Source organism: Ahaetulla prasina, chromosome 6, assembly GCF_028640845.1.
Source record: "Ahaetulla prasina isolate Xishuangbanna chromosome 6, ASM2864084v1, whole genome shotgun sequence".
Classification (NCBI taxonomy): domain Eukaryota; kingdom Metazoa; phylum Chordata; class Lepidosauria; order Squamata; family Colubridae; genus Ahaetulla; species Ahaetulla prasina.
The window spans coordinates 52816241-52838210 of NC_080544.1; the positions used below are offsets into that span (position 1 = coordinate 52816241).

General features: G+C 32.6%; 1 protein-coding gene across 26 annotated transcripts in view; it reads right to left on the minus strand.

The window, feature by feature from the left end:
- The window catches only part of TCF7L2 (transcription factor 7 like 2), a 220615-nt gene that overhangs the window by 28844 nt on the left and 169801 nt on the right, over positions 1-21970 (minus strand). For 23 of the 26 annotated variants that reach the window (XM_058187445.1, XM_058187438.1, XM_058187448.1 and 20 more), the window contains exons 5-7: positions 9849-9981; positions 5123-5225; positions 2762-2848 (exon numbers count right to left, since the gene is read on the minus strand). In XM_058187445.1, coding sequence (XP_058043428.1) covers positions 2762-2848; positions 5123-5225; positions 9849-9981 — 323 coding nt within the window. Of the gene's footprint in view, positions 1-2761; positions 2849-5122; positions 5226-9848; positions 9982-19633; positions 20167-21970 lie in introns of those variants that run through there. The other 3 variants (XM_058187450.1, XM_058187452.1, XM_058187451.1) reach the window with 2 other exon arrangements.

The window sequence follows — 21970 nt, forward strand, 5'->3', positions numbered from 1 at the left end:
TCTGTTTGATTTTAAAAAGCTTAAGCCTTAGTTTCTGAGTTTAGTGTTATTCCCCAATGATGGTTTTATTTTGGATGAAAAAAAAACTGATTTTGAAAGATGTATGTATATGCATCAAAATGTCAGGAAAGGAAGTTTACTCTACTTTCTTATTTTCATTGAAATGAGAGGGCACAGGTAAAAAGTATTAAATATTAACCAACAGAATTACAGGTAGTTCTCAACCTACAACCACAATCAAACCTAACATTTTTGTTGCTAAGTGAAACATTTGTTAAGTGAGTTTGCCCCTTCTTATGACCTTTCTTGCCACACTTGTCAAGTGAATCACTGCAGTCTTTAAGTTAGTTAAATGGTTAAGTGAATCTGGATTTCCTATTGACTTTGCTTGTCAGACAGTTGCAAAAGAGGATCACATGACCCTGGGACATTGCAACTGTCATAAATACAAGTCTGTTGCAAAAATAAATAAATCTGAATTTAGATCACATGACCACATGGATGTTGCAACGGCAGTTAAGTGTGAAAAACAGTTGTAAGTCATATTTTTCAGTGCCACTAAACAAACTGTTGTAAGGCAAGGACTACCTGTATTCATTACAATATGGCAATATAATAAAAGCCACATTAATCATTAAAGTAACGTTTTTCAAAACCCAGTAACACAAAAGGAACATTAACTGTGCCATTTGTGTGACTGGGCCATAGTTTTAAAAAATTCCCATATTAAATAAAAGTGCCAAAAGTTATTTTTTTTAACGTCTTCTCTGTGTATCTGATACACGTGCCGCTATGTACATGTGGATTTTTGCTTTATGTCTCTTTGAGTTCCTCAGTATATAAGGAATAGTACCTCTATACATTATATTAGAACATATGATAGAATGAGATCCTATGACTTTGACTCTCTTCTGGCAGACCAGCATCTATCCGAATTGCAATAAACACTGTAAAAATTCTAAGTAGCTCATTATATACCCTGTCTGCTTTTATGGCTCCAAGCCAGAATATAATGATGAGCTGTAACTTGTTAAGGACAACTAATTTTTTGTTCCCGGCTGTCTCAGGGGCTTATCTCTCTTATTCACTCTCACTTTATTTCACTGTTGACATGTTTCTGTTAACTGGATGTCATCTGCCTGCCTTGATTTTATGCACAAGCAGTGGGATGCATTTTTCCATGCAACTATTCTGCTTTGAGTTGCATTGGGTTTGTCATTATCCTCTCATTTTCCCCTTTCACTTGTAACATTTCATCTATTCCTGCCTCATTTTATTTTATTTTTTTCCTGAACCATGGTGCACCCACATTATGCTTTATACATGATCTTGCTCCCTTTGAAGCCGGCAGATTTCAGAGCCAACCCTCGTCAGGAGAAGTGCCTACGACCAATTTAGCAGGCTGAGGGCCCCGAGCTTCAACATCTCAATCTAAAGGGGGTCACGGAGTGGCACAAGCGAGTGTCAGCAAGTGCTGTTTAATTGCCAATCTAGGCTTCTCCGTGGTGTTTAAAGTATAATGACCCATCACTTAATTCTGAGAAGTCCTGGCCCTGCTGCTGAATAGAATGAATATCAAAGGATGTGCCAGAGTAGGGCAAGGAGCATACAATTCTTATAACTGTTGTAAGTATAATAGACTTGTACTTCTGTCATCCCCTTATCACAATAATGTATTTGGTTTGCTGTATACCCCTTCTAACTAGCTCTCTTTCATAAAGGCATAGCTGAGGAATATATTGTCCCCCTTTCTCTCACGTTTCCCTCTCCTGTGAAAAACAAAACAAAATAAATAGAACAACCTCACTGATAACAATTAAACTGAAGTCGATTACATCTTTTCAGACCCTGCTTATTTTTTACACGTATACAAAATTAATAGCAAACAACAGAGCATGGAATTTTAATAATGTGTTTGCAGATAGAATTTGTTTATTTGGCTTTTTCCATTGGCCAAGAAGCTTTCTTTCTATTTCTTCAAATCCCAGCTATTTTAAAGACTCTTCTTCCCCTTCTGCTGTCTAGCCTTCAGAGACATGAGGTTGAATCTAGATCCTTGCTATGTAATACATACTAATTCAATTATGAGTCATCAACAAAATGGATTAGCTGATTCAGCCCATCAGGAAAGTCTAAACCTCCACCGATTTAATTAACTGGACTGAAAATCAGATGAACAGAAAATAAAACTATCATTAGGAGCAATTAGTGATTACTTAAACATAGCCCTACCAAGCAGTTTGTAAATAAACTATCATCTCTTGGAAAATTAGGTGGAATTAATTGGAGTTTGGGGAAAAGAAAAGAAATATATCTCTTAATCATTAGAGGATCAGGTGTGTCTTTATATTTGAAGTAAAAATATTTGGGAATGAGGAGAAATTTTAACACCCCTCTAACAGCACAATAAGTAGATTGCTTCTGTTCTTCACCAGAAACTCATGTTAGAAGGAAGAGGCCATTGGGAAAACAAAACGTGTAAGAGCATAAGATCCTGGCTTCCTAATATCCTAGGGTTAGTAAACTGTTTTCCTGCAGTTACTGTAGCTATTAATTAAAACAAATTAACTTCTAATCACAGTATTTCATTATATAGGATAGGCTTTTTTATGGAAAACAATGGAAGATAGTTTTTCATATTAATTGGGGAGATCAGTGTATAATGAAGGCATATGATTTAGCAAAGCTTTGTCATTCAAAATGAATAATAAATGGAAGTAGCAGTTGACCCATATCTTAGACCCAGGTATTTTGAACTCACCTTGACATAGAAGCATTGACAGTTAAAGCAGTGGGATAAGGATGTCGGAATCCTCCAGTTGTGATTGGATAGACTGGCTGACCTTGCCTAGAAAGATAGGGAAGGAAATGAGTAAAAAATAACAATTATAGGGTGTTTTTTTTAAAAAAAAATAAAGTTCTCTGCCCAGTAAGTTTTATTCTCATTTGATTGGAACAAAAATCTTGGGGATTGTACAGCAACAGATCAAAGGAAAGAAACTCAGAACAATTTGAATGCCATAAATCTGATACGAATGGCTAATTAAATTTTATAACCTCTGCTTATGTCAATAGAGACCCTCTCCCCAAGCTGAAACTAGGTGTTTTGTTGTAATAATTAAAGGCGAAGTCTTGCTTGCTTTAATGGAGCCATCACACTAATTGAGGGCTACACATCCAAAGGAAAACAATAATGAATGTAAATTTATACCAAAATAAAGTACAGTGAATCAAAGGACTTCAGTTGCGCTTTGGGCCTCTTTTGGTATTTAGATCTCGGTGAGAAAACATTAAATTAACAGAGCTTAATTTGTAGCCTTTTGTCAGATTAACAAGTGTTGACAAGAGTTACCAGGGGAGAGTCCCCAAGAAGTATTGTGGGTAACCAATAGACAATCATACCTCATTACAATAATTAAAAAATACAGCACCATACCAAACAGCATTCTTATGAAAGCTTCATAGATTTTTCTGACTGAGGTTTATTTGTCTGTGCTATGTTATTTTTTATCTGTATTTCAGATGTTTGAACTGAATGGAAAAAAATTGTCTTGTATGTCTTGTTATTGTTGTTGGTACTATTAATATCCTAAATACATCCAATTTGTTTTGGTATGGAGTGGATCCTATGTTTGTTAAATGTAAATTGGTCAAAAAAGCATAAAGAGATAAGTAGAATAATCATATTTTTAAAGTATTTGGTATTGAGGATTTTTTTACCATGAATGTTGTAGAAATACAATAATGTGGTTTATGTAAATAGAACCAGAGATAAAGCTGTTAAATATTAATTTATTTCTTTTTTCTGCAGAAGTGATTCATGCAGATATATGCTACAAAGGTAGCTAATGAAATAACACATTGTAAAATCTTGTTACTGTATAGAAATGCATTGCTTTTTTAATTCGTTAATTTTCTCTGGCATAAAAATTATTAATTTTCTTCAGTCTCTGGACCATACTTTTCATCAATATAATAAAAATAACTTGCATAATGTCAAGAAGGCTTTCACAAAATATAATAATAAATAACTTTATAGAGGTATGCTTGGTGAAAGCCATTTACTGTACAAAGCAGCTGACAACTTTCTACTTATTGAAAATAAAACACATTAATAATAATTTGTATAATTTTATGCAACAATTTGCATAATTTGCATTATTAATATGCAAAGGAATGTGTAACATAGATATGCAATATAGGTTTGCAATGCAGATTTTATTAGTCATAGAACATAATTTAAAGCTAAAAATTAGAAAATTCAAAAATCAGGAAAATAATTGGCAAAAGCCAAACATGCTAAAAATGTTGAAATATAAATTATATGAAGATTTGCACATTTTATTGAGCCTCTCTTATTTTGAGCATGTTGTAGTAAGTAGAATGGAACAAAGTATGTGCTAAGAATTATTTGCTATGGAGACAATTAGACTAAATGTCTTAGACTATTTACATGTCAAACAATGTTTGATAACTTCTTTTTTGTTTTGTTTATTGCTAAGTAAGACACTGAAAATATTGCTTGAATAATTCTAGTGTGATCTTCATGTCTTGAGTCCATGAACTACTGTATCATGAACTACAGAAAAGTTGTCATTTCATAGCTTTAAAAAGGCAATAATTAAAATTGGAATCCTTGATTAATTTTCATGTTATTTACAAATTTTAAAAACAGTTTGTTTTCTTTAACATGTTTCATAAAAATAAAAAATATTCCAAAATATGAAAATAATTTATCTTTAGGGAAGTATTAAGAATCATAAAAATAACTATTAAAATTAGCAAACTGCTAATATTAAACTATCCTGGAAATTTTATTTCCAATACTTTGTACTAACATTTGAAATAAACATTTAATGGATCATCAGAAATTAAAACAAATTAAAAGCTGCACATCATTCTTATTCAATATTCTATGTCCCATCATTTAATTTTTATTGACCAAATTATTGATTCTTCAATGTCATAAGTTGGCAGCTGGCAAACATGTTTATTTTCAAATGCTCATTTCAGGCAAAGGAAATAACCATAATAAACATCCCCTTTTAAGTATATATCCACAAATACATTTATACATAAACAATGAAAAATAAAAAAAAATGAAGAAAATGGAACTCCTTACTGTGGTACTAACCATCCTAGCGGATGGGGAATTTGCCCTACAGTGCCCGGTGATAGCGGATAATAAGGAGATATATCTGGAGGGTGTGGAGGCCGTGGAATTCCTAGGAAAGAGGAAAAGGAAACATCATAAAATTGGGTCAAGGCAAAGCATAAAAAGAGAAAAATGAAGGAGGTAGCACACCATCCTAATTTCTATGCCGTGAGTGCTACCCATTTTCAAGGGCAAGGCCTACTGACTGGCCTTCTTAAACAACCTGTTTAGTATAGTACTACAAAAGTAGGACAATTGATCTGTCTTCTTCTCCACATTCAAAGACCATAGAGGTCTTTGTTGTGGAAACCTTACAAGGATAAAGCTCCCACTCTACTTCCATTTTGTGCCATCAGGTGTGTTGTTCCTTTTATCCATACCTTTAATAACTGAAGAGGTATTTTTCTAAAATAAGATCATCTTATGATGTGATGTCTTTTTCTTTCTATTTTCTCCCTAAAATTTCCTTCTCATCTTGCATAGATACATTTGTTCCGATTTTTGCTTGTTTTAAAACTTTACTACCTTGATGACAAGAGGATGAACCAATCTTCAACCACCTTCAAAGAAGTGGGATAGTGTCATCTGTTATTTGATGCATATTAATACTTCCTTTTGATTACTTGAGTTTCTTTCCTGTGTACTATAAAGTTTTAAAATGTTTAAAACAAATTTAAGTTTACTACATATTAATTAAGGAACTAAATGATGTATTTATAAATCCTCTCCACACATTTGGTTGGGCAGCATGAGTACAAATAATGAGTTGGTAGCAAAGAGGAACGCAACCAGGGTTGGCCGTCTTCTACTGTGCTCAAAAGCATTCCAATTGTTTCTGTCCATTCTACTAGAATTGACAGGGTAGGCATGATTCAAATATTCTCCATCGAACAATGCCATCTTGGGGGGAAGAGTGGCAAGAAGTATGCCTTCTCTGTCAAAGCACCTATCTTTTGGAATACCCGGGCCTTCAGATTCACTTGTGTTCAACCCTGCTGGCATTTCCATTGAAAATATTGATGTTTCCTTAGGCACGGGATTTGGAGTTTTGGTTATATCATCAATGTGATTTTTTTTTAGTATAGATATTATATGGACTGGGTTAGATTACCCTCAGGCACCTTTATGTTTTTGCTTATTTGCTCAATTTGCTATCAGAGTTACAATTGCAAGATGGGCAGCTATAAAAATTGTCTAAATTCAGTAGCTCTGCCATTGGCGTAACCTGAGAAAAAACCCAAAAGAGAGCACGTGTAGGGTTTGACCTTAAGGCTGTTCTCTTCTACAAATTAAGTTCTGGGAATGACAAGATTCAACACAGAATGCATGCATTTATTTTATATCATTTTACCAAGTAACCGAAATTTAAAACAACCTCTAGAACCTAGACTTAAAACTTATGAAACTTGTGAAATTGATGTAATCACTAAAATCAGAAATAGCTGTAGGATTTCTGGTTAGTCTGTATTGAGCCACATTAGAATAAAAGTCAAAGGAGAAGGTTACATTTTATACAGTTTTTACATACAACAAAATCAGCCATTCATTTAATTGGAAATTTATTTTTCCTCTAAACAAACTTGCAGGAGTATCTGGATAAGAGATGTCAAAGAGAAGCAAACACTTTTTATGCCTATCTCAGCATAATCTGAATCCCATGTTTTACATTTGTAAGGGGAAAAGAAACAGATATAATTACTAAAGATAGGGATATTACATAATTTGGTCTTTATATTGTGAGAATTGGTACACTATAAGCAATACTGCTTTTGGATAGATTTGGATGGATTGGGTAGATGCAGCTTGATTTCTAATAACATGCATGCTGCACCAAATCTGGTTTTATCACTACATTATATGCAATAGAGAACAGCAACTAATTCTGTTTTTTAATGATTAAATACATTTGAACTATGCATTTACCCTATTTGAATTTAACAATACTTTTTAAAAAGACACATGATTAACTTGAATTTTTTTAAAAAAAATCCTCACCTCCCAGTTTTGTGTTGCTGATTGGGTTTTTAAGTCTTTGGCTAAGATAAATGAATGCCTGGAAACAGTTTATTTGGAATTGTCCAAAATGTGTAGCTGCTCATAATGATATTTCCTAAACTTGTATCCTTCAAATGTCTTATGATCGCAACTCTTTGGCCATAGATTTAGACTAGGAAATTTCAACAAGTCTATAGAGAGTAGATTGAAGAAAGATAGGTTATAAATGTATATCCTATAATGCTAACTTTCTCAGAAGAGTAACAGTTGGTTAGTATTTTAAAGTGGCTTGATGCTTTTCGGTGCAGAAAAAGCAAGATTCAGAAGAGAAAACATTAAAATGAAGAGACACAATATTCACCAATTCACCTTAACTATGTTTAAGTTGTTCAGAAAGCCTTGATTATAAATTAAATCTTCCTGTGGGATATTTTCAAGTAATGGCAGGTTTCTTTTTTTTCTTCATTACCTGAAGATTAACTAGGCTTTAAAGATTTAGTAAGTAATTTACACCCTTGAAATAATTTTTCACACAGCAAATTACATAAGGATATCAACATATTTAATAATTATTCCATATATAACCATTCTTTAAATGGTAACTAACTGCCAGATATTTGCAACATTCATAGATGGATGCATGATATTCCTTTTAAAGTTAGAATTAAGTGAAATGCGGAACAGACAATTTTGGTATGTAGAAAAAATGCAATGCAACAATCCATGCATTTCTGGACACATTATCTAAATATGTTATCTGAAACTGTTGTAACCTTTAACTACATTTGACATATATTACACATAGTACCAAACTTTTTAAAAAAATGCTCTTTTAATATCCAAAAGTGCTTGAAATGTATTATTCTTAAATTAATTTTTAAATAAAAACAATAAATGGCTTTGAAGACTGGTAAAGACTGAATGTTATTTATTTATTAAACTTATATGCCACTCAGCTTGCCTAGAGGTGACTCTAGGAGGCTTACAATCACTAAAAGCATTGCCCCATTTCTTTATTAAATGTTGATTTAAACATTTCAAAAACTACCATGATATTTTTGTTTGGGTAATACTAGGGCTCATCCTGTTCAATTTTGAATCAAAATGGTCTTAAACAATTTATAAAAACTTGATCTAACAACGAGAATGCCTTGAATAGCTACAATGAAACTTTTTGAAAGAAGTTTAGGTCAAATCGGATTGTCTTCTTTTTCAAATACTTTGATTAAAATGTGATTTTTTTTTATCCTTTGGTTTAAGGATTAACTTGGTTGTTAAATGAAATGGCCACTGATGAAACTGTAACTCTGCTTATGATCTTATTTCATCTTAGCTTTGCTTTACAGACCTGTGAAGGTCGTAAATTCAAGGTTCAGTCATAAAACTACTTTTTCATCATCCTCTTAAACTGGAACAGTTGCTAAACAAGGGAGTCACTAAACAAGTACTACCTGTACTTCTTTAATTCAATAATAGCACAATTGGCCTGTTTTGTAAGATTTATAAATATAGTCTAAATGCAACTGAACACAAAACTATTATTATGTTTTATGACTAATTATGACTATATACAGCACAATGTACAGATAAAGCATAACAATATCAGATGCATAGTATAGCAATATCAATATCAGATGACTTGTACAGACTGGGGCTTTACTTGGTGTTTGGATACATTTAAATATATGGGAATAATTACTTCAATAATATTTCCTTTTTGTAGATGTAATATCAAACGTTCATTACTGATGTAAATAGATGCTATGGAAATTCTCAGTCATCAGGTCATGGTTGTCCCAAAGGTGCTTTTTTCAAGAGGCAACTGGACTTTCTGGTTTTTCTTTGAAGACGTTTCACTTCTCATCCAAGAGCTGAAGAAGCTTCTTGGATGAGAAGTGAAATGTCTTCAAAGGAAAAAACAGAAAGTCCAGTTGCCTCTTTGTGATGTAAATAGATGGTTAAAAATTCTGGTGGAAAAATATAAACATTGTACAAGTGAATATTTCCTAAAGATTTATACAGGTAGTCCTCAATTTACGACCACAACTAAGCCCCAAATTTCTGTTGCTAAGCAAGGAGGTTAAGTTTTGTTTGCCCCATTTCATGACCTTTTATGTTGTTGCATTTTTGTTAACTAGTTTTACTTATGTGAAACTGTTACATTACTGGAATTGATTGACTCGGTGACAGATAAATATATAATACATTAACAAACAAATGATCAATGGATTTCTAGAATATTAAATAGTATCTTATATTTTTAGGAGATATTGGTTTGCTAATATTTAATAGCTTTGGGAAGGATAACATTGTTTAAAGATATATTTATTTATTCTGAACAGCTTTAGAAACAGTTGAATATAATCTTGATATTTTTCTTTAAACCATATGTTTAATTTCAGTATGGCATCAATGTATCTTACCCAAAAGTAGACATTAGAAATGGACTGCATTATAATTAGAGTGTATTGAATGACAGGTCACATAATTTCAAAGTGATGCATAAAGAAAATTATAACTTAACATAACTTGTGAATTTTCTTCACATACATGTTGTTTTCCATCATTTTGAAATTGCTTTTGTTATATCTGCCAATGTTTTTCTTCTTTAATCGACCAGACACTATTCCATTTAAACAACTGCTTTAATGTCTAGCGTCTTCTCAAACATCCTTCTGTAGTAAGTCTTGCAACCTACCTGTTTTGGGATCTACGTCGGCTGGTAAGTGTGGAGGAGGATTCCCTGGCGTGAAGTGCTCATTGCTGTATGTAATAAGCGGTGTAAGAGGATGTACATGGTGTGGGTGCTGCACAACTGGGACTTTGTTAGACTGTAAAAATAGAAAATAAAAAGTGTAGGAAGATGTTGCATTAATATGTTCCAAGTAGACATACTAAATAAGCTGTTTATACATATGCACATGCACCCACACGCACACACACACACACACACACACACACGATCATACACACACACAATCACCGATGTTTTTAGCATTTATCACTCTTCATGTTCAAAATGTGACAATATCTTCAGTAGTGCCCTTTATTCCTCCTTTCTCTGATGCTTTGGGATTCTTAAATTTATTTAGTAGGAAGTAAACTTTAATAAACTCAATATTGTTAAGAATGAAATTTTTGGAATGAAATTTCCTGACCTGCAAAATGAAGCCTCTTTACTCTCTTTTAGGGACTTCTTCAAAGTCACTCTTGAAAGCTACTGTTTAAATGGTTAAAATGGTGCTTCAGTGACCTGTCATGTCCTTACCATGGCTATCACAAAACACTCAGGACAAGTCATGAACTGGCTAGTGTTCCCTCCAATAGACCAATGAAAAAATTAATTTCCAGTACCCCCTGCCCCTAATCCCAATGTAACCACATACAGTACACTTGCTTCTGCTGCACAGTGAAATGATGGGGTGCCATGGAGACTTGTCTTTAAAGGGAATGGAAAGCCAAGAAGGTGGGGCGAGCTAGGGGTTCCAGCCAATGGGAAACTACCTATTCTGAAGTTCCAGCATTAGTACAGCAAATTGTACTTGAGTCTTTCCCTTTCCACTGTTTTTGAGTTAGAAGAGATCTTATATGGTGACGGAACATAGCAAATACATGACACATGAGCCTAGGCTTCATTTTATTTAAACTCTCTAAACTGATATATTTTAAAGATTTTAAAGATTTTAATTGCTATATAAAGAAGCATCTTATAATTTGGAGCAAAACTGCAATTGTAGTACTAAGGGTTTGTTTTTGGGTTTTTTTGGTCTGTTTCCTTTGTTTAAATTAAGACATGATGTTTGCACTATTGAATTTTGAGGGTCTGACAAAAAGTCTTGAGAAGCAGTTGTTTACTGATCTCTACCAGGTATAAAAATATTTTTCACCCTTTGCCATATAAGTAACTCTAAAATTGCTGACACAGAGATCTTACTCACAGCCAGAGATGTGTACTCTGAAGAGTTCATTTCAGGGCAGATAGCTCTGGTCACACATAAAATCCATGTGTCAGCAATTGTGCTGTTGGTGGACAGGAACCAACCTGAGCCAATCATGCAACTGATCCACCTAGAAACAAATTAGCACGGGTCCTACAATATTTAAAAGAAAAGGTAGATTTTGGCTTTTTCAAATGCAGCTATCATACTATAACACAGCTTTTCTCTGAATACTTTTTAAAGTTTATCCTCAAGATATGTTCATGTTCGGCTCCATGTCTTTCTTAAATTAAAATTTACTACTGACCCACCATCTATTTCTTTTAATTTTAGAAGTATGTCCTAAAGAAAGAAAAAATAATAATTTGGAATTTTAGTTCATTAAACAAAAAACAAAGCAAGCAAGCAAAATTTATCTGATTGTCTCGAAGTGGTAAAGCCTAGGTGTGAGGCAAACGTCAGGGAACTGAATGGGACTACTGAATTCCAGGGAATCTTTTACTAAATAGGCATATAGGCCAGGGTCCCAATTTTCAAATAACAGAAGATATTAATATGTACTTTCTCATTGGCAGTGAATACAATTTAGAGGCGGGAGATAGCAAGAAGGACATGCTTAAAACCATATCACCACTCTCAGAAATAAAATATCAAATACCAAAATTTTGTGTTATAGTTGAACTATTATTCCTCTACAGCAAAAATAGAAAGAGAAGAAAGAAGAAAAATAAAATGGGGAGGAAGGAATCTGTTTTCATTTTTAATGCACAGTGAAATGCACACACGCACTCTCACACACACACACAATCACATACAAATGAAACAAGCAGACTGCTGAGCCATTTTTTTCTGCAAATAATCCAATTGCAATTCACACAGATTCATACACACTCACGAGAGAAAAGGAGAAGGAAGGGGGAAAAAAAGCCTATTCCCTATAGAGGATTTACACTAAAATCCTACAAGAGGGACATTTAACCAGATTAGGTAGCAGCAAAGATAAAGAGTCTAGTATTAGATGAAGAATGGATTAGCGTCAACTTTCATTTTCAAATGTGTCTTCATTTCCTTTTATTACTTTCAGTAAGGAACAATTTGCATTAACATCAAGTAAAAGGAATTACATTAAAAGAATAGGGACAGTGAGTAGTGTCTACAAGCGCCACCTTAGTCCAGGAGCTGTCATAGTGTTTACCATTATCCTCAATCTAGATTAGCAATTGACATTCCAAAAAGAGATGGATGGATACTTTCAAAAGATGCAAGAAAACTAGAAGATTTCTTCTTTTAAAATTACATGAATTTCCTTTGAAATACTTCAATCTTTCAACGCATGTTTCATTATGCTATATCAAAATTACTTTATGATTTTTCAGTTGGACTGGGAAAAAAATCAGTAATGTATGTTGTGTGATGAAAATTAAAATTGTACCAAAGCTATTTATTTAACTACTATACATTTAACTACTTATTTAATTACTATACACTTAAAACTATCCTTTTTTTAAAAAAAGTAGTAATTTTTAAAACAGTTATAAAACTTATTTTTGAGTATATTGCAGGACTCCTTCATAATGCTACAATGATTAAAAACATAATGAGACAGAAACACTGGATGCTTAGGGATTTAGTAAACATGTGGAGGGCTACACTGCAGGTGATCATGGAATAATCACACTCTACGATAAGGAAGATAAATGGAAATAGAGGTAATTGTAATAAAGATAAATAAACTTAATTCACTAGTTTGAAAAACAGTGAAAATACTAACAGTTGTAATCTGAACTGTGTGGTGGCCTAGTGGTGAAGACACTTACTTCCCATTCAGAAGGTTATCTATTCACAACAATGTGAAGTCACAGCTGCCAATTCTTTAGCTGGTATTGGCTTTCATAGCATTGAGAGACTAGGATGTCGTATATTGATATAATATATATGTGAACTCAAACAGAGTAGTTTTTGCAATTGACAGTTGAAAATTCTGTCAATGTGCAGATCTTTTTACATCTGTTAAAGATTTTTTGGATTGCTACCCAATGTGCGGATAACCACTGAAACCGCCATGACTGGTTTATAATTTTTAAATTTTGATTTTCAGATCTTCATACTTTGTGATGTTCTCCAATTCTTTGTCTTCTTTTCTACTATCACCTGTAACTGCCACATCAATTATCGCCACTTGCTTCTTTTCAATTACAGTTATCGCTGGTGTGTTATGAGCCAAAACATATAAGTCTATATTCAGAAATCCTACAAAATTTTAACTGTTGATTGTCAACTACTTTTTCATCTGTATTACTGTTATAGAATTTGTTTTGCTATCTCTCTGGCAAGGTGAACATACTTATTCATTCTTAGAAAATCAAACACATTCTGATTTTCCCGAATATTATTTCAGCCAGGGAGACAATATATACTTATGGCTTCTATGAATAATCATTGATGATGATATAAACAGCCAAATAATTGGACAATTTAAACTTACTATTTTATTCATAGTTCTATGTCAGATAGATCTCTGAAATTCAATTTATTTGTTGACATAGTTTGTTCATCTTCGCACACTCATTCCAAGCACAGAATTCTGATACTGAAATTTAGAGGGTGTGCATTTATGAATTACCATCAGATCTGCAATGGATGTTATGAAGGAGATCCCTACATTCTTTTGATGTTTTGCTATTTTGATTCAATGTTTAATAGAAAATATGATACAGACTTAATCTTAAGGTTCTCTATTATGCCATTCTCATTCCAAACTCTTAATTAGCTTTCTTTTTTCACGAAGATAAATATTTTATTGAGGTATCTCTTATATAAAATGTTAAAGATCATATGATGATAGTCATTATTATTTAGAGACTGTCAAACTCCACATAAATCTGTGTAGCTTATAATTACAAATCATAAAGAGCGTAAAACCTTGAAAAAAAGAAACACGTGTTTCCAGAAGACATATGATATCTCTCTCACACACACACCCCAAATGGGAGTTGAACATCATCATCATGGGAGTTATGTGGATGTTTTTTGTGCAGCTTAAATTTTCAACAGAAATTTTAAAATATGTTTTATGTTGTGGAAAGATGCTGGCAGATACTTTTATACTACATCTAGTCAGAGATAAAACTGAACAGTGCCTGTCCATTACAATTTAGTTTTATTAAACGTTTAATGGCTCCAATATGTTAGGCAGATTTACTGAAAAGGGTTAGGGCAAAGATAGCCAGCAATTTTATTAAGAAAGCAAAGGTAATTTTGGATGTACTTCTGGTTTGTAATAAAAGAAGCTGATTTGCAAGCAGAATTATGGAACTGCATTAAATAAACTTTCTGGGTGGAGAATCTCAGGGAAAGACTATTAACAATGTGGGTTTTGAGAATTAATATTCAATTTCTTTCTTTCTTTGAAACAAACAGAGGAATTGCCTGATTCCTCCCCTTCAAAAGCAGTTCTAGTACAATCAGATGAGTATAAAAGGTAACACAGAGAAATTAAAATAAAAAGTACTATTATATTATCTTGGTTCTTTCCCTTTTGCACATAAATTATTGTTTTCTAGAGTATATTTCCCTATTAGTTTTGTTTTGCTTACATTATAATAAAATTATATCATTATTCTTACAACACTGAAATTATCTGAAAGTATATCTTTTAGAATGCCATTAATGAATAATAGAACAGGATTTTTCTTACTATAGTTAATAGAACACCAACAAATACAAATATAAAATGGATGAAAATGTCAGGAGGTTCCCACTTTTGGTAAACTTGGTATTTAACTTCTGGCTTTATGAAAAAGCAAATTAAAATAGAATAGTTGGAAAAGTTAGCCCCCCCCCCCGTTTTTCTTATTGTCTGTCAATCATTGCCTGAAGTAAAGCAGATTGCATTACAGACATGGAATCAGTTCTATGAAATTACTGGACAAAAATTAAGAATGGTTTAGTACATGTATAGATGAAGATAACATATACAAGATCTTTTTATTAGATATTTCAGCCACATTGTATTAAAATGCAGCGGTGCCTTGAGTAAATTCCTACAAATTACTCCAAAAGAAAGGTGAAAAATTCCTATAAATTTCTCCAAGAGAAAAGTGAAAAACCTCAGGGGTGGTTATACAACTAACTCCCTCTCCTGATGAAACAGCTTTTGTTCAAAAAGGGGTAGGAGAAATAACTTCCTCTTTCTCCAGTTCACCAGCAAAATGTCTTCATTCTCAATATCTACTCTGGAAAGTTGTGACTAAAGGGAAGAAGAGAGGAAAACATCTATTTGTACAAGATGGTTTGCAAAACGTTGGGATTTGATCTCAATCATTATGTATGTGGAGGAGTAATATCAAAGATATGTAAATGCAACAGCAATAAATGTACTTAGTACAAGAAGGTTACATGAAAGAAAGTAATAAGGATAAATAGAAATAAGTTGGGCCCATGATATGTATTCCATAAGGCTACACTCAGGAATGAAACTCTTGTATTGTATACCTACCTGAATCATAAATTTATGCTAACACAATTAGCAGCCAGGGATTCTAATCCACAGATTACTTTCATTATCTTTAGACATGTTATTAGGCACTGTGTTTTAGACCTATGTATTTTAATTCTTACTCTAAAATGGACAAAATTGTAAGAGAAAAAAAGTTTAAATTCAGCTGTAAAATTGAAACACAAATTAAACTACATCTCTGCTTCCATTATGAATTTTTTATCATGGCTTCTTCACACTAGTCTTCAAGTGTAAAATACAGCAAAATAAAAATTGGACTATAAACTTTAAACTGATTTTATAAATCTGATAGACAAAGATCAAAAGCAATTACAGTAGGTCTTGTAGGCTTTCTATATTTTGTTTCAGAACTCTGCTTTATACTATCTGCATCAGCAATTTTTAATAACTAAGCTTTCCAAGGTATAACATGTTTTTCTTTTAAACCGGTATCAGTTGTTTACTCTAATAGATATTATATTCAATCTTATTTATCTCCAGCATAGTTAAAAAACTTAAGAAGAACTAGGTCAACAAAAGCATTTTGAAGTTATTAACAATATCTAATTATTTTTTAATATTTTATACAAAACACACAAACAGATATTTTAATGCCATAGTTACATTTAATCTTTTTTTTCAAATGTCACTTTAAATACTTTTTGCATACAACAGATACAAACTACTCAATTCCTTCTCATTGTTACTCTTGAGCAAATTAAGAACCATTATATTTACTGACTCAACATACATTTTATTGACATAAAGAATACTTTCACACCTGACTAAGCATTTTCTCCAGGAATCTACTTCTTCTTAGTCTATTGTCACTGATACAGTGCTCTGAATCCTTTCAAACTTTAACTTAGCTCATTTCTGCCTAAGGTCTTGCCCTAAGCTCATTCCCTATTGTAGCTAAGGATAAGGCTTCCATTGATAAACATAGCTCCTTATGTTAAAAGGACTCATTTTCTTCCCTCACGTAAATGATGGCAGAGCACTGACAGCCATGTGTGTGGACAATACTTTCCTAGCCAGACTTTTATTTTATTTTTTTTAAAAAGCCTAACCCCTATACCCACAAACCCCTTAAAAGAGGGGGTGACCTGAATACTACCACTTCTGTTTTGTTTTTCTTTCTCTGGCTGTTTCCTGATTGGAGAATTGTTCCCATTAAATAAGGGTTACCAACTTCCTCAAAAGCTAATCAAGCTCCAAATACCTGAAGGGTAACTTCTTGCTTCAGAATTTTGGAATATGATATTCAAATAAATAAAAATTGGGAAATGTTCACTTAGATCCCATAGTCTTTTATCCAGGTTCTTTAAATGTCTGATAAATTAACACATTAGAGAAAACTATTTTTAATGGTTCATATATATTTTACTTAACTGATTTGCAAGAACAAAAAAATACAAATTATTGACTTGTAAGTCTTTTTTCTAATCATTAACTAGCAACAAAGAAGTTTGAATAAATTCAGGAAACTTACTAGGAATGGTAAAGATGAAATCAGGCGCATTAATTACTCTGGCAGGAAAAGGAGGAGGAAACCCAGAAAATTGAACAATTCCAAAGCGGAAAAAATGAAGCATATACTTAAAATGGATTATACAATTATTTAGCAAATTTATATATTCTGCCTATCTCACAAAACTGACTCTGTATGGCTTATAAGCAAAATTCTAAGACAATGTGAAAGATTTATGAAGAGAGTGAGACAGAAAGATTGACTACTAAAAATGTAATTTCTAAATAATATTCATGGTTAGGTAAAAGATTTGTAGAAATTCGTATCTTGCTTGAAAAGTTAAGTTTTCATCATTAATAAGGAAATACTGCATTGAGCTATTTAACTTGCTATTAGTCATCAGCAACATTTTGTTTGCTGCCATTATAAAGAATTAACCATTTATGTTCAAAAAAGATGTCTGACATGGGAAGTTTTGATGGCAAAATCAATGTTTTGAAAATTGAAACATTCTTTGTAATATTTATATTTTCCCTAAACCATGCTTTGTTGTTATACATTGCATTTGTATTTAATACAAGTAAAGAATATAATGCCTGAAAGTGAAGAAGGGTCCAAAAAAAATCACAACGTATTTCCAGAAGTCAAGGATAAAAATAGCTACGCTTTGCAAAATCAGTAAAAAGTCACACATTGCTTTACTCCAAAAATATTGTTTTTGATTTTTCAAAGTCATCGCAGGACGGCAATATATGTATTTATACATGTATTATGAACCGGACTGACTAATACTCCCAAACACATAAAAGTATATGTACTAAATAGTACAGTATTTATACTAGAGAAAAACAGCACGGTTTCCAGTAAAAGGAATATTGGGAAGCAAAATCTTTTAAATTACTAACATCTAAAGTTTTGACAGAGTAAAATGAAAGATTTGAGTTATCATTTTATAAAGTTTTACTTTCTGTAAAAGGTTATCTGTAAGAGGTTTTCTGTAAGAGGTTATCAAGAATTACAAAGAATTACAATTTAAAAAACTGCTACAAATTTTCTAATATCTTGAGAAATATATATAATGAATTATGCAATAGAAAATTATCCTATTTTGTTTAGAAATGTGCTTATATCATATAATAGTATAAAAGTAATAGTTGTGGATATACCCAGAGCCATCAAATAAATGACATTTGTTTTATCAATTTTTTGGGAGAAGTTATAACAGAATAATTTACTCCATACTATTTCATAATAACTTTCATTGAGTTCAATGATTTTAATTTCTAAGTACTGTAGAATCCTTCTGAGGATAAAATCTTGTGTTAGCAGCTTTAGAACTAAGCACATGTATTTCAGAGTAAACCTCATAGAGTTCCATGGAGTTTATTTCTGAGAAAATATGCTTTGGATTGTAGCTTTAGCCAACTAATTTTTAAATTACCTTTAAATAAAATAACTACTAATTTTTCAACAAAGTTTAAGAAAAAACCCATAATGAAAGAAGGTAATTCGTAAGTAGGCCTAAATTTCAGCAAAAGATATCTTGTAAATTACATACAAAGAAGTATGTTTTGCAGTCCCCTAGATGCGGTTTGAAGAATTTTAAATACATATTTCTTTTCATTTAAAATGATATATTTTGAAGATATTATTAACCAAATAATTTGATGAATTTGTTTAAAAATTGTATCATTTTTGATGCAACAAAATAAACATCCCCCCCCCAAAGAATTAATATTATTTACAGATGAAACCTTTAACTAAGACAGTAGACAAATAAGGCGATGTAAAGAATCCGAAACATGCTTATGATATATAAAATTTAAATAATTTTTCTGGAATTCATATAGCTTACTACTTGTAAGTATGCAAAATGGCAAAATCTTAAATGGGCAAATTAGTTTTAAAAAATATTAAAACGAAAGTCCCATATCCATGTAACTCAAATAAGCATGCCTAAAATCAATGAAATTTACTTCTGAAATGCCACACATACAACCTATTTCAGTAATCTCAATAATTATGTTCTAAATAATTTGTTCTAAAATAGGGAAAGATGGAACATGCACAACAAAAGATGTAAAATAAATGAAAAGATTATATTTCAGTATCCTTTATTCCTTTTTGTAAATATTTTACATAAGTAATATATCCTCCCCTCCACACACTTTTGTTTTCATTGGCAAGCTTTAGCCAGCAGCTTTATTTCAATAAATATAACCAGCTGCAAATTTTGAAATCCCCTTTTCTATGACAACATTACAAAAAGAAAAGGACTTCTCTTCCAAAACAAGAAAAATCAATTTTAATAGTCCCACATTTTTGCATGTGGAAAAAATATGTTTTGGGTTGTTATGCAATGTTAAGCATATTAAGAGCTGTCACTGGCAAATTACTCTCTCTATTTTCTTCTCCAAAAATGATTCTCACTTTAAAAAAATGATTATCTTCTGTTTTTAATGTTACCTTTCTGCCCTAATGAAAACAAGTTACACAACTAGTTCATTACTAGAAAGTTGCACATGCACACTACATGCACCAAAATTCATACTCACAAACACACAAATGCTACTCACCCAACAATTCAAATTGAGATGCCAACAGCCAAAATGCTGGAACAGAGAGAAGCCAGAGGCGAGTGTTCCTCCTTTACCATTCAAATCTTCCATTCCCATTAAAAGTGCATCTCTTGGGTACATTACAGCTTTGTTTTCCCCACTCTTAATCCTAAAAGCTTTTGTTTCTTCACAACCAAATGAAATTGTTCTATAATTTTCCCTGTCTGCTTTTCCCTTTCTGTTTCTGTTTCCTTCCCTTTCCTTTACCCATGTTTTCACTTAAAGTATGGTCCTAAAAGATCAAGATGTTTCCAGTTTTGAGGCCTGGAGTTCTCTGAACGTTCAGTATCCATTATGACATCGAATGTTGGCTGCGAGAAGTGTCTCGTTTTCTAAGAGTTCGACTGTGGATAGCAAAACTCAGAGTAATCATTTCTAGGTTCCAATACTCAAATTCTCACCCCCACATCTTTGTCTGTTAAGGATAATTTAAAAAAACAACAGTTACCTTGGAAATCAATGACAACAATACAACAATTCAGTTAGCAGGTAACATTTAGCTGTGAAGCAAGGCAGCAAGAGAGAATCATAAGGAAACATGAGCATCTAAGTGAAGCAAGCAATTCACTTTATATGAGCAACTGTCAGATAGCACCAAACTATTTTTTAGTGATTGACCTGCAGGAGTAATAAGTTGATTTCCCTGTTACTCTGACGCAAATAAAGTCTTTAGCAGGTCTTCTGCTTTCAGATCAATGTTCCATGTCTTAACTTTTGCTAGCATAAGAAATTGTCCCTTTGGGTAAAATCGGATCATTTTGTACAAAAGTGAGACAAAAATCACCTTAGTAAGTTTTCAGGATTTTCTTTTTTTAATGAAAAAGGTATATTCTGCTGCAGCAACTTTTATTAAAAGTTTCCATGGATGAACAGTAAGGAAAAATATTGCTTCAGTTTGCTCAGTGATTTGAACAATGCTAACTTATTTTCTCCGTGTGTTACAAATTATTCATGTCAGCTACTTTTTTTTGATCATTATTGATTTAAGAGAAAAAAGTTGCCAAGACAGCGCTCTAATTTCTACCATCGAATTCACTGCAAATCTAAAAATAACTAGTGCAGAAGAAAAGACCAATGTGATGGTTAGGCAATTTCTAGCACAAAAGAGCATTATCAGTTATTAATACAAAAGCAGCACAAATAAAGTTCATACACAAAAGCATAACATATTTTACCAAGAAAGTAAATTCCCAGTAAAGAAATCTTGTTAAATCTTCTGAAATCTTGTTAAATCCATAAAAACCTGTCACTCATGTTTTTTGACATGTATGTAGTAAATTAATCCCCAGAATACATTTTTGATAAAAAGGAAAAACTTTTTAAACAAAACACACGGCAAAAATCTCTGCAACTGTTATGTATTGGTTACCCTTATTTTACAGGTGCATTGGCTGCATTATATTCAGAAGTGGATATAAAATCCTAAGGGTCTGGAAGAACTTCTCCCAAAAAGAGAAAGAGTTCTCTGTTTGATTTTCTCACCACCATCCTTTTCCCGCACTTATCCAGCCTTTGCAAATAAAGTGTCAGCCAGCAACCGTTAAGGCCCTTAATACCAAAACAAAACCCTGCAATTTCCCTTTACATGGTAATAACAAAAGCAATGAGGCTCCAGTTTGACAAGTAAAAAGCTCCAACAGCACGGCAACTAATTGCATTCCCTCCCTCTATTCACAGCGGCCACCACACTCCATCAGTTGCCTTTGTCCCACGTGCAATTTCTTAAATAAACTGCAAGTTCTCTGGCTGGTGATGGACAGTTCCCAATCATTTAGCAACAATAACTTATAAAATACAGCAAACAGGATGGATTGCCTTAAACAGAAGGTTTCCTTCTGGGTTGTCCCAAAAATAGGAGGTGAGAGAGAAAGAGGACAGATTTTGTCCTGTATTTTTTTAAGAGAACGATGTCAACCTACCAACATGCTTCCAATCTTTTTCCCTCTCCCTAGGAGAATTCTTCTGAACTCATTGCAGGAAAGTCATTTACCTAATGCAAAGTCTAAGAACTGAATTAATCTATCTATCTATCTATCTATCTATCTATCTATCTATCTATCTATCTATCTATCTATCTATCATCTGTCTTCCAGTTCAGTATCTCCATGAAGTTTTAGACCCCTTCTCACATTGCAGTGAAGTTACACTTATGCATGGGATAGGGGAAATTAAACTTCTGTTCAATCACAGATTCCTCTTAGATCCAGTACATTATTATTTATAGAACTTGGAGAAAAAGAATGCTGAGTTTTTCTACCTAGGGACATTCTCCTTCCCTAATTCAACTTTATGCTG